The sequence below is a fragment of the Tiliqua scincoides genome, chromosome 1 (assembly GCF_035046505.1).
Source record: "Tiliqua scincoides isolate rTilSci1 chromosome 1, rTilSci1.hap2, whole genome shotgun sequence".
NCBI classification, from domain to species: Eukaryota; Metazoa; Chordata; class Lepidosauria; order Squamata; family Scincidae; genus Tiliqua; species Tiliqua scincoides.
The window spans coordinates 125,985,672-125,998,915 of record NC_089821.1 but is presented as its reverse complement, the minus strand read 5'-3'; the positions used below and the strand labels follow the sequence as shown (position 1 = coordinate 125,998,915).

At 50.0% G+C, this 13,244-nt stretch overlaps 1 protein-coding gene across 1 annotated transcript in view; it reads right to left on the bottom strand.

Moving 5' to 3' along the window:
- Positions 1 to 5,248, bottom strand: part of CCNYL1 (cyclin Y like 1) — a 31,612-nt gene extending 26,364 nt beyond the window's left edge. Inside the window, exon 1 of the mRNA XM_066636702.1 lies at positions 4,698 to 5,248. Within this exon, the coding sequence (XP_066492799.1) occupies positions 4,698 to 4,953 (256 nt within the window). The 5' untranslated portion in view covers positions 4,954 to 5,248. The remainder of the gene's footprint in view (positions 1 to 4,697) is intronic.
- Between the last annotated feature and the right edge of the window lie 7,996 nt (positions 5,249 to 13,244).

The window sequence follows — 13,244 nt, the reverse complement described above, 5'->3', positions numbered from 1 at the left end:
CAAGCAAAAGTGAGTCCAGTTCCAGTCCACAGATGCCAAGTAAATCAGTCCCATCGATCAGAGTTGCCAAATCAGAGTCCAGAGCCAATAAGCCAAATTACAGTCCAAGGTCAGTCAAATCCATCAGGGTATCCAAGTCCAGTCACAATCCACAGTCAGATTCCAAATTCAATAAACCCAGTCAGTCTTCTCTCCTACCTCCAACCTGCACTCCTTCAAAACCCACAAACCCTTTCTGCCTCAGGTACTCCTTATATCCCTGAGGGCCCTATTGCCTTCCAGTGGCTGCAGCTGTGCAGCACACTCTGCTGGATGCCCAGGCCTTACCCTTAAAGGGGCCACTGCTGACACCACATCTACCTCCTTGCCAGTTCTTCCTGATTCCAATACAAATTAACAAGTGGAAAGTCCAACCACAACTTGAATTCTCAAGACACAACAAACCTCTGGATTTATGGTGAGAACCTAGCCTTACCTGGGGCTTGTGCAATAAGCAAACACTGGCATTCTGACCAAGGAGACAGTTTTTTCTTTGTGATGGGGGGGGGGGCTTACATTCAGATGCTGGATGAGGTGAGTGAAAGCGGCCCTCCCCTGCTGTGTGAGTGTGTGTGGGGGGGCAGAGCATCTGTGTGAGTAAGAGAGGGGGAAAAGTGTTTGTGTTGCAGAGAAGTTGTGATGCTCCAGGCTTGGGGGGGGGGAAAGAGAAGCTGTGATGCTCCAGGCTTTGGGGGGGGGGGAAAGAGAGAGGCTGTGATGCTCCAGGCTTGGGGTGGGGGGGAAAGAGAGGCTGTGATACTCCAGGCTTGGGGGGGGGGAGAGAGGCATTCCTGGGAGTAAGCCCCCCTGACTCTAATGGGACTTACTTCAGAGTAGGCATGCACAGGATTGGGCAGCGAGACTGCCACCCCACCCACGCTTTCCTGGGAGTGAGCCCCAGTGACTCTGTGACTTACTTCTGAGTAGCCTCTGACTGCCCGGGGAAGCAGAGCAGAGCTAGCTGGCAGGGGGCGGGGCCAGGGCTGGGGCGGAGTTCTTTTTTTTTTTTTGCAGTATTCGCTCCATAAGACGCACACACTTTGCCCCCCACTTTTTTGGGGGGAAAAAGTGCATCTTATGGAGCAAAAAATATAGTATACTGTAACTAAAACTTGATTGGAATACTGTACAGAACAAGAGCTGGGTGGAAGTAGGTTACTGATATCTGAATTTACCACTCATAAGTCAATTTCCTTTTGGTTTGAATATAGTTTGCCATTGTCCAGTCATAATAGTTTCACACTGTGCTCAGCTTCCAGAATCTGCATGTTCCACCACCCTTTTCCTTCCTCTCGATAAGGAATTCTGTGGTAAAGCATTCAAAGCTTATCTTGATAGCCATCTTTTACTTTTAAAGGGATACTGGAACACTGGTTTTGTTCCACAATTCCTTAAACAAAACACCTCTTAACTGGAATACAGTATTCTAGTTTTTAAGTGAACCACACAATCTCCACTGCTTTATTAGTTTACATGCAGCTTAAGGTATTAAGGTAGGTTACTGGTATTAAGACTTAATACCTAGCAAGAGAATGGATGAACAATCCAGAGCAGTGGTTCCCAAACTGTAGGTCCAGGACCCCCAGTTATGATCCAATTTTTGGTGGTTTGTGAAACTGACAGGGCAGATTAGGCTATGCACATCAAGCATTAAACAAGCTGCTGTTTGGGGGGGGGGAAGCACTGCTACCCAATCACCATTCTAGCCACACCCCTTGTCAGGCAGCAACCACTAGGCCCTCTAAAAAGTTTGGGAACCACTGGTCTAGATTTCAGAAGAATGACAAGATTATGATTTCTCACATTCCCAAGTGCTTACAAAAGAAATGGCTTTAGCATAATACCAAACAGAATATGATTCAGGGTGAAGGCATCTTCTGATACCTTCGGAAGGAGAAAGAGGATAAAAATACAGTAAATAAAATAAATAACTAAAATAGAAGGAGACACAGTATCCCTTCTGCTTTGGGTCTCAAAACTGAGTAGCCAGGGTTGAGCAACTCTGCTACTAGAACAGTGTTTCTCAACCTCAATACTTGAGGTGGTGTCCAATGATACATGCAGAACCCCCAGATCACCACCACCTGGCAGCAAGACCAGCAATGGAACATGACTAACAGCAGTGGGAGTCTCAGTGAGTAGAGATCCAGTGTGCACTTTTGATGCGTGCAAACAACCCCTCCTGTCTGCCCTGAGCCTCTTATTGGTGTTGGTTGTGTTGTGTCTGGCCTCCCAATCCAAAAGTAACTGGCAGTGACATCACCAGTTACTTCCAGTGGTGTTTTCAATATGTGGACCATGTGAAGTGGTACATTGGGGGACAAATGTTGAGAAATGCTGATCCAGAGGAATAAAGTTTCTGCACCAAAGTTCTGAAATCTGAACATATATAGATTTATGATTACAATTATACCGAACACTACACAAATACTTCTCATTTTACATGGAAATTATATTTATGAAAAGCAGTAACTCAAAAAAGCATAATTACAAGTATTTTTACTGTAAGAGTGTATGAAAATGCTACATACATTTCATTCATTCATGGAATCTATTCCATTATAGAACTCTGAGCACAAGAGAGTTTTAGCACACATAGTAAAAACCTCTGGGTATAATGGCCATAAAATTCAAAAGGTTCTCTTGAAACTTGCACATGTCCCTGATTGAGCATGCTATCTTCTCAGCGCAGTCTTGAATGGTATGAATTGTACACCCACTTAAACCAACCCTGCAGGCAACATCAGATACATATCTCCTTCCTGAAGGCAGTTGATCACATCTAATTTTACAGCAACCGTGATTGCTTTTTGTGCCTTTAAGCTTTCTTGACAAAACAGATGGACATTTTCCAGACATGTGCCAGAATACACATAAGTGTGGTCAAAAGTATGGGAGGCACCAGATCCCAAGATTATATGTATCATCCCACAAGGTGCACAAATCACAATGAAGCAGCATAGTTTAACTGATCACCACCATTTGGATATGAACAGGTAACAACACTGTAGAGTTGACATTTTAATCTCTTTCAATTTAGAGTGGAAACTGTGTAAACACCAAAGAGAGATAAGGAAACAAGTTCCCCATTTGCTCTGCTGGACTGTTTGTTATGATCAATTCTTTCCTTCCTTGAAAAGGATATACTCATGCTTATCATTTCAAGCAACAATAGTTTATTAACTTCAGCAGTGAAGTCCTGTGTATACGTTTTCAGCTGAACTTAACCCACTGCTTCTCAGCTTTGCACTCATTAAAAGAACAGCAGTATTTCTACATTCCCCATGTTTTAGGGAAGCACGACAAATGCAGGAGTTTGCGGACAGGTTTATTCAAACATAAACTACTGAATCTTATAGCAGCAATTTACCACCAAGTTACCATTCAAACTGTACAGATGTGGCAAGAGAATCCAGCAATAGTTCCAACAATAAGCCAGTGCTGATGTACCCAATGCAAGACAGATGCCAGGGATGCAGAACCCAACTACAAGTTGATTATCCCTTATCCAAACTGCTTGGGATGGGAAGGTGCCTGGAATTCAGATTTCACTGGATTTTGGAATAACTACATAAACATAATGAGAAATGCTTCCTCTTGCTCTTTTCACTGTTACCAACATGGGTGTCTACTGGCCTCTGATATTTTTCAACAGAGTCTGAACAGGTACACAGAGCAGAGAGCAGAACTTAAAGCCTGTATCTACACTGTATGTGAGAATGAGCACGAGACCTTCGAGGGTTCATATTACAGAAAGTTTAAAAATGTCTTGGACAAAATGTCTGGATTTTAGAATAGTCTGGATAAGAGGTAATCTATAAGTATCCGGGCACCTCCTGCACCGAGACGTGGGGAGGAGACAACACACTCCTATCACGGGGAATCTCCTCCTCTCACAACCTCCTTTGCCACTTTCTCAATTTCTTTTCTATAGAGCAGCCATTTTCAACCACTGTGCCATGGCACGCTGGTGGGCTGTGAAAGGTCTGCAGATGTGCTGTGGGAGTTTGGCAGAGGGTCATTTATTAGTAGGGCCATTGGGAGATGTGAGTCCCCCCCACCCAACAGCATGGTGTGCTTTTGACAAAAAACTGATGGTGTGCCTTGCCACTTTTAGCACCTTGTCAGTGCGTTGTGAGTTGAAAAACTACAGCAGATCACTGCTGTAGTGTGCCGAATGAACATCCTTTTGCAAGTATTTCTGCAAGTCTACTGGGATCAAGGGAAGGACTTTTGCTGACCAGCTTCCTCCCACTGCCTCTCCTCCCCTGGCTGAGAGAAGCCTCTCTTCGGGAACACCCAGCCTATCTGTTCCCACACCCTCAGCTTTAGCAGCCACTGACAGACTGAAGCTGCACTCCTATCCTTATTTTCTAGGGAGTAAGTGCAATTGACTCTAATGGGACTTGCTTCCGAGTAGACAGGCACAGGATTGGGCTCTTAGGCTGCAATCCCTTCCTCACTTTCCTGGGAGTAAGCTCCATTGATTCCAATGGGACTTACCTCCCAGTAGACAGGCACAGCATTGGGTTCACAGACTGCCATCCCGTCCACACCTACTTGGCAGCAAGCCCCACTGACTCCAATGGGACTTCCTTCCGAGTAGACAGGCACAGAATCGGATCGGATCCGCCCACCCCAGCTCGCCCACCACTCACCATCCGGGAACTCGCGGTCGCTGATGTGTTGCAAGTGGGGGCCGCCCCCGCCGGGATCTGAGTCCCCGGACTCCGCCTCGGTGGCCTCCCGGTAGGCGGCCCCCCTCCGATGGCGCCCGGGGGGAACCGGCGCCGCCCCCGCGCCAGCGCCGCCCCCTCCTGCTCCCGCTCCTGCGAGGGCGGCTGCCGGCGCCGAGCCGCGGCCGAGCTTGGGGCTAGCGCCGGGAGAGACGCAGCAGGTGACGGTGTTGCCCATGGTGGCCGCGCTGACGCCGCCCGGGCCGGGCTGAGGCGGCTATAGGCGAAGGAGGAGGCCGCTGTCGTTGCCGCCGCCCCGGCCACGGTGACCGCAGCGCCGTCTCATCGTCCCTCCGCTCGCCACAGTGGGAGCCCAGAGCCGCCGACACCGCCTTCCCAGCGGCCACCGCGGCTCGGCTGCGGCGTCCTCGCGCTTCTCTCAACCGCCGCCCAATCGCCGGCCGCGCCTCGTGCCGCCACGTGACCCCGGCCGCCGTATCGCAGGGGAGGGGCACGGGCCCGATGGTGCCACCCGAACCACGTGATGGGCGGGGTTTTGCGCTCCGAGCCCAGCCCGGTTAAAAAAAACCGACATCGGCCGCGACATGCGATGGGCAGCGTAGCCAGGCCGCTCTATCCCGCAGGACTCGCTGGTTAAACTCTTGCAGCGGGGGCGAGAAATGAGATTTAGAATGGTGGACCGGAAGTTCTCATAAGTGTTCAGGTGACTGGGAACTCTAGCCTGTCCATTTCTCTATGGTCCTCGAAGCCACGCCCCGCCGATGTAAGCCACGCCCTTCCCTTTGTTGGCTGCCAAGGGGGCGTGGCTTTTGCCTGAGCGGTGACTGACAGGCACCTTCGAATGTTCGCGATGGGCGTGGCAGCGCTTGGAACGTTCATAGTTGGGTGGGGTCGTTCCATGTCGCGTGCTCTGAGCCAGCTGTGGACTGGTCATCGCAGGAGATCACCTGCAGGGGAAGCAGAGCCTTTGTCAGGGCAGTGGAGGCAGGGCTGGGACTGGGTTGGGGCTGTCACCCACCACCTTACTTGGAAAGGCTCTTCTCTGTTAGTAGCAACTACACTGGTGACATCTCTCTCTGCGTGTTGTCCACTGCCATGGAATGTGCGACTCCAGTGACCATAAGCCATCTTGATGAACTCTTGTGGCAGGTGGCGTGCCACGTCTTGCGTGTCTCAAGTCCTCTAGGACAACCGGTGGCATGCTGGGCGGTGTTGGGTGGTACGCGCAGCACCCACTGCCCAGAGTGAGACCGCAGTGGGAGCTTCCAGCTGTGATAGGAAGCCCAAGAGCCCTCGTGCACGGTTTCAAGTGCAATAAAAAGCTCACCCCCGCCCACCCTGACCCTCTTATTGACCTTGGAAGCTCCCGACGTGGTCTCCGAACCCGGAAGTAATGCCTCCGACGTACCAATGCAGTCCTCGGAGGTACCGCCGGAAGTAACTGGTGATGACATTATTGTCAGTTACTTCTGGTGCTAACCTCCAAGGACAGCACGGCAGCAAGTGGTGCATCTGGGGAGCAGTGTTGAGAAATGTTGCCCCAGGACAGGGGTCTCCAAACTCTGGCCCGGGGGCCAGATGCAGCCCTCAGCAACCACATTTGACCAGAGCTGTGCTGCAATTGTGTCTGGTGTTCTGAGGGCCAGGGAGACCATGTGCCTCCACTTACAATGCCTTCTAAAGGCCTAAAAGCACCACTTCCTGGTTTTCCTGAAAAACCAGGAGTGATGTTTTTGGACTGCCTGAAGATCTTAGGCTTTCTGAGGCTTTCTAATGTATTAATTTAAATTTAAAATTTATTTATTTTTCCAGCCCTTGACACCATGCCAGATATTTGATGTGGCCCTCTGGCTTAAAAGTTTAGAGACCCCTGCTCTAGGATGTTATTAAGCCCTCTTCTTTGGTCTTCCTCCACTACTTTTGGCATCATATACTTGCTTGGCTAGATGGGGGTTGTTCATGAGCAGTATATGGGCAAATCAGCGCAACCTAGATTTTAAAATCTGCCCTGAAGGTGGTTTCCCATCTGCTTGGGTCCATAAATCTTTATTTCTCCATCGCTGCCATAACCTAACTTTCATTATTTTACGTAGACAGCAGGTGGCAAAATCGTTTATTTTCTGTTGATCGTGTTTCTTTACAGTCCAGGTCTTGTAGCTAGCAACCTCAAAGATTTGAAAATTTGCCACTGTTTGTGAAAACTGTGAAAAGTTACAAAACTCCAGATTAATGTTACATGGACACTTAGGCTGCAATCCTAACATTACTTTCCTGGGAGTAAGTTCCATTGAACACAGTAAGACTTACTTCTGAGTAGACCTGGTTAGGATTGTGCCCTTACAGCATCTGGCATATGATATGTAGCAAGTGGCACTATATCCTATGCACGGAGAGCAAGTCATGGGCTGCCATTGTAAGTAAGCAAACTAAATGACCAACAAGTACCTTGTAGTATAGCAGATTGCTGCAAGAACTGCACTGGTGCAGCAACAGAGGTATGCACATTTAGTGGCTGGTTAGCAACCAATCTGTCTGATCTGGTCCGGAGATAGATGCCTTCTGTTGCTGTTCCAAAGGCGTGCTTCAGCAGGACAGCGAAGAAAATCCCAAACAAGGTTGGTGCAAGAACACAGCCCTGCTTCACACCGCTTCGGATGTGAAAGGGGTCTGATGTGGAGCCATTGAAGACAACAGTGCCCTTCGTGTCCTTGTGGAAGGATCGGATGATGCTGAGGAGCCTGGGTGGACATCCAATCTTGGGGAGAATCTTGAAGAGGCCATCCCTGCTGACCAGGTCGAAGGCCTTCGTGAGATCTATGAAGGCTATAAAGAGTGGCTGTCGCTGTTCCCTGCATTTCTCCTGCAGTTGTCTAAGGGAGAATACCATATCAGTGGTGGACCTGTTGGCTCGGAATCCGCACTGTGATTCTGGATAAACGCTCTCTGCAAGTACCTGGAGCCTCTTTAGTGCAACTCGGGCAAACAACTTTCCTACAACGCTAAGGAGAGAGATGCCACGGTAGTTATTGCAGTCACACCTGTCACCTTTGTTCTTGTACAGCGTGATGATGTTTGCATCCCTCATGTCTTGAGGTACTCCACCTTCTCTCCAGCAGAGACAGAGGATTTCATGCAGCTCAGTGACGATGATCTCTTTGCAGCACTTTAGGACTTCAGCAGGGATGCTGTCTTTTCCAGGTGCCTTGCCGAAGGCAAGGGAGTCCAGGGCCACGTGAAGTTCTTCTAGGGTTGGTTCACTGTCAAGCTCCTCCAGCACAGGCAGGCACTCAATGTTGTTCAGCGCTTCTTCCGTGACTACATTTTCTCTGGAATATAGCTCAGAGTAGTGCTGCACCCAGCGTTCCATCTGCTGCGTCCAATCCTAATGACCTTGCCTGTGGCAGACTTCAGAGGGGCAATTTTCTTCTGTGTTGGACCTAGGGCCTGCTTGATACCATCATACATCCCCTTGATGTTGCCTGTGTCAGCTGCTATCTCCGGACCAGATCAGACGGAAAGCTCTTCAACCTCTCCAGACTGAGAGCAAAGTCCAGCTGAAATGTCTGCGTGACTTCCTCTTTGCCAATGATGCAGCTGTCACTACCCACTCTGCCAAAGATCTCCAGCAGCTCATGGATCGTTTTAGCAAGGCCTGCCAAGATTTTGGACTGACGATCAGCCTTATGAAAACACAGGTCATGGTTCAGGATGTGGACTCACCTCCCTGCATTACAATCTCTGCGCATGAACTGGAGGTTGTCCATGACTTTGTGTACCTTGGCTCAACGATCTCTGACACTCTTTCTCTCGATACTGAGCTAAACAAGCGCATTGGTATAGCAGCTACCACGTTTTCCAGACTCACAAAGAGAGTCTGGTCCAACAAGAAGCTGACGGAACATACCAAGATCCAGGTCTACAGAGCTTGCGTCCTGAGTACACTTCTGTACTGCAGCGAGTCATGGAATCTTCGCTCACAACAGGAGAGGAAACTGAACGCTTTCCAGATGCGCTGCCTCCAACGCATTCTCGGCATCACCTGGCAGGACAAAGTTCCTAACAACACAGTCCTGGAACGTGCTGGAATCCCTAGCATGTATGCACTGCTGAAACAGAGACGCCTGCGTTGGCTCGGTCATGTTGTGAGAATGGATGATGGCTGGATCCCAAAGGATCTCCTCTATGGAGAACTCGTGCAAGGAAAGCGCCCTACAGGTAGACCACAGCTGCAATACAAGGACATCTGCAAGAGGGATCTGAAGGCCTTAGGAGTGGACCTCAACAAGTGGGAAACCCTGGCCTCTGAGCGGCCCGCTTGGAGGCAGGCTGTGCAGCATGGCCTTTCCCAGTTTGAAGAGACACTTGGCCAACAGTCTGAGGCTAAGAGGCAAAGAAGGAAGGCCCATAGCCAGGGAGACAGACCAGGGACAGACTGCACTTGCTCCTGTTGTGGAAGGGATTGTCACTCCCGAATTGGCCTTTCAGCCACACTAGACGATGTTCCAAAACCACCTTTCAGAGCGCAATACCATAGTCTCTCGAGACTGAAGGTTGCCAACAGAGAGCAACCAGTCCAGACATACCTGGCAACCCACCCATGCCTGCTTGGCAAGTGCAGCATCAGATAGCCAAGCAACCAATGAAGGTGTAATCAATGTCACTGAGCAACATGACAGCTTAACCCATGGGCACAGGCTATTAACACCCATACTGCATTCAGAAACAAACTCTGAACTTGTGTATATACAGAACATTTTATCACACAGAAACAAGGAGGCTTACACACAAGACACCCTGTGCATTAACCACTTGCTGCAGGGACACCCATATGGCATCAACACTTTGGCAGACACTAATGCCTGAGAACAAAAGCACATTACCAAACCACCTGCAGCAAGTGTTGCCATCCCCATGCTACGGAGAGGTTGCACGTGGGGTTCATGAGGGGAGTAGGGGAGGAGGAAGGGATCAGAGGCAAGGAAAAATATGGGAGGGCCCAACCTACTGGCTCTGCAACCAGAGGTCCGTAGACACAGGTGTTGAGCACTAACCCCACCTGCAGGGTACTATTGTGGATGGTCATGCCTGCAGCTGCTGCCCTATTCTGCACCCTGGCCAGGATGCCCAAGAGGTGGTTACCATAGCTTTGTATTGTATTGTATTGGCAACCTTCAGTCTCGAAAGACTATGGTTACCATAGCAGGGCAATGACATCTACCAGGGCCTGCTTCTGATGCACCTCCTCTTCTCAGTCCAGTGCCATGATTACAAGAATGTTCTCTTGGCACAGAACCTGCATGACCTGGCCCTGGCCCTCACATCCCGTATCACCTGCCTGCTGCCATAGTTGCTTGCCCTCCATGCATGCCTAGTCAGTGTGGCCTGACAGGGAAGCCACAGCAGCAAGCAGCAGTGGGACCAGATTGAGCCCACGAGCACATGGCAGCAGGGGGGCTAGATCACCAACTAGGGGGCTGCCATTGCCCCCACAGCCACTTACACAAGCTCCTCAGCTGGCATCTGGGCTGCTGGAAAATATTGGAGTAGATAAGCGTGCCCTATACCTATCCAGTCCAGCAGGGAACAATTGCTCCTTTAGGTAGTTCAGGATATGGTGGTGGGGGGGGCTCCAGCTCCTCCTCCTCCTGCTAGAGTACGATGCCACTGCAAGACCTGGGACTGGAAAGGCAGAGGATAGAACAGAAGATTAAGAGGCCCACACCCAGGGATGCTTCCCACAGGGATGTGCTCCAGTCACTGATTCTTAGTGGTGAGTTGAGTCATGATTTAGTAACCCCACAACTTGACTCGCAAATCATAGCATAGTTTTTTTTATTGTTTTTATAATATTTTTATTTGTATTTTATATTGTTCTTTTATGTATTGTTTGTCAGCTGCCTTGGGTGCCCTTCGGGGAGAAAGGCGGAGTATCAATCAATCAACCGCAATCAATCAAAGCATGCACCCGCCATGACTTGACTTGAAAAAATTTCAAGTCCTTTGAGTCATGAGTCCTTGAGAAAAAATGTACAGAAAAAGGGTGGTAGTGAGGTGTGTAAGTAAGCAAGTTGGACTCGAGGCATTTTGGGTCCTGACTCTTTTGTCAAGCCACTGGCCCTAAACAGTGTTTTTGCACGACTTGAGACAACATGAGCCAAATGCCCATCCTAGCTCACCATAGGATCTATCTGGGCCAGCTGAGAAGGGCCCATGTATGTGGGTGGCATGGCTGCTCAGCTAGGGCTTGATGGGGGGAGGCTGAGGAACTGGTACTGTTAATTCTACTATTTTTCCAAATCACTCTATTCATGATTCAGGTAAGAAGACTCAACTAAAGTAGGGGTTTTTTTGGTTCCTACAGTACTTCTGCTTGCAGCCATATCAGTGTGAATAGGTTTAGGTAGGCTTAACGTAGATTTAAAGCAGTACAAATAAATATAACATTGAGGCTCAAGCAGAACAATGGCCAATTGTGACTCACCTTCTGTTGAGACTCCTGATTCTGCTGGCTCACTCAGTCAGATGAGCAGAGATAAGGTATTCTGTGAGAGTAGAACCTGAGGTTTTTCTCTGCCATTGTGGCATTCCACGTGCTATACTGAGAGAAGTATGTGCACAAAAGCCTCTGATAGGTTCACCTGCTTTTTTCATCCTTTTCTTTCTGGCTCCCCCTTCCCTTTCTTCCTTTTTGGCAGTGGTGGCAATTGCCATCACCAGGCTCCCCCCCCCCCCATTCCTAGCTGCCTGCCCTGCTTTTTGAACAGACGGGGCAGGATGGGGTCCAGAAGAAGGGAGGAGCAGAGGCCTGAACAGCCACCCTACCCCTGTCTTGTTCTGGTCCCTGATCTTCTGCCTTTGCAGCAGAGTGAGTGGCTGGAAGCAGGGACAGTTGGGTCTTTGTGAGTCAGGGATGGAGGGCTTCCCCAAGGCAACCTCCTTCTGCCTTGTCTTCCTAACCTTTGTTGGAAAACTAGGAAGGCTACCAATTACCCAGTATCTCAGTTGGACCAGGAAGTGGTGGCAAATTGAGTAAGGGAGACAGGGCTATCAAACATAAGGCCAGGGGGGCTGGATGTGGCCCGCAGCAGCTTTATATTTGGCCCTTGGACTCTTAGCTGCTGAGCAATGCTGAAGTGTCACTGCTGAAGGGACAACCAGCATGATAATTGGGCTCTCCTGTATCTTGAAAGATGATCAAGATTTGTGTATTTCTCTTCTGTCATTTGCAAATAATGAGTTCCTACACTAGAACAGAATGCTTATTTTTGGTTTTGACCTGTTTAATGACATCACTTCCTGCCTAATAACACCATCACTTCTGACCCTCAGCAGACATCATGAATGCTATTTGGCCTGCTGTATGAAATGCCTTTGACTCCCCTGCACTAGATGCTGCACTTTTCCCCTTCTTCCTTCACTCAGTTTTGGAAACACCAAAAGAGAGCAGCTTGGAATGGGAAACAACCTAGAATTCCAGTGATCCACAGCGTTTCACTAGCAGCTCAGAAGACATAAGAGGAACACAGCGGATGAGCCCTACTGGTGACAGCATGAACTCATGGATAACAACAGGGAACTGTGAAGAGTAGAGGAAAGCAGCATTAGAGATGGGCAGCCCAATCCTGAGCTGCCTGAAGTGCCCAGGCTTCGCGGCACCGAGAAGGGCTACTGCCGAATCCTACGCCACCTGCACTACCACGGGAGGTGCCTCAGGAGAAGGGGATGCTCGTCCCCTTCCCCCAAGTAAGGTAAGCAGCCCCACAATGGGGCTACTCACTTTACCGCCAACCAAAAGCTGGGCGGTAAGGTAAAGGTGCTCGTGTAGGGTGCACAGCCCTGCACGAGTGCCTTGGATCCTGCTGAGCAGAGCTCCGCAGATCCTCCTCCTCCCTCCCCGACACGCCTCCCTCCACCCTCTCTCCAGGAGACCGAGCTGTGGAAGCTGGGCAACCAGGCAGTGCTGTGCTAGCACTGGTGGGAGCCCCACAAACGTGCCTTATGGCACGTTTGCAACTGTGGTTGGCAGCACAGCTCTGTGCTGCCAAACCACAGGTTTGGGTTCTAAGGGACCAAACCTGAACCCTCCTAGCGCTGGCACAGAGCCCTAGTACCGATGCTGTGTGCCATAAATGTACTCTAAAGCACATTTACAGCACCAGGAGAGCAGGGAGCATTGGTGCTGGGCCTGCACCAGTCAGATGCTGGGCCCAGCACAAGCAGGAGGAAGCATTGCCACGGGGGGGGGGGTAAGTGAAACCGCCAGGTGGCAGTGCAATCTCTAGGGGTGGGGGAGGAAGCAGGGCAGAAGGTAGGTGGGACCGGCAGAGCTCTGCTCTGCCAGATCCTGAACGCCGTGTCAGCCTGAAAAGCCCGACAGTGTCTCAAGTTTGTACAAGCAAAATAGCTGGTGCAAACTTGAGAAGCCCCATTGCGGGACAAAAGTCCCCTTCCCCCAAGGAGACTCCCTGCACCCGCTGGATACAGCAGTAGCCACTTTGGTCCCACTGA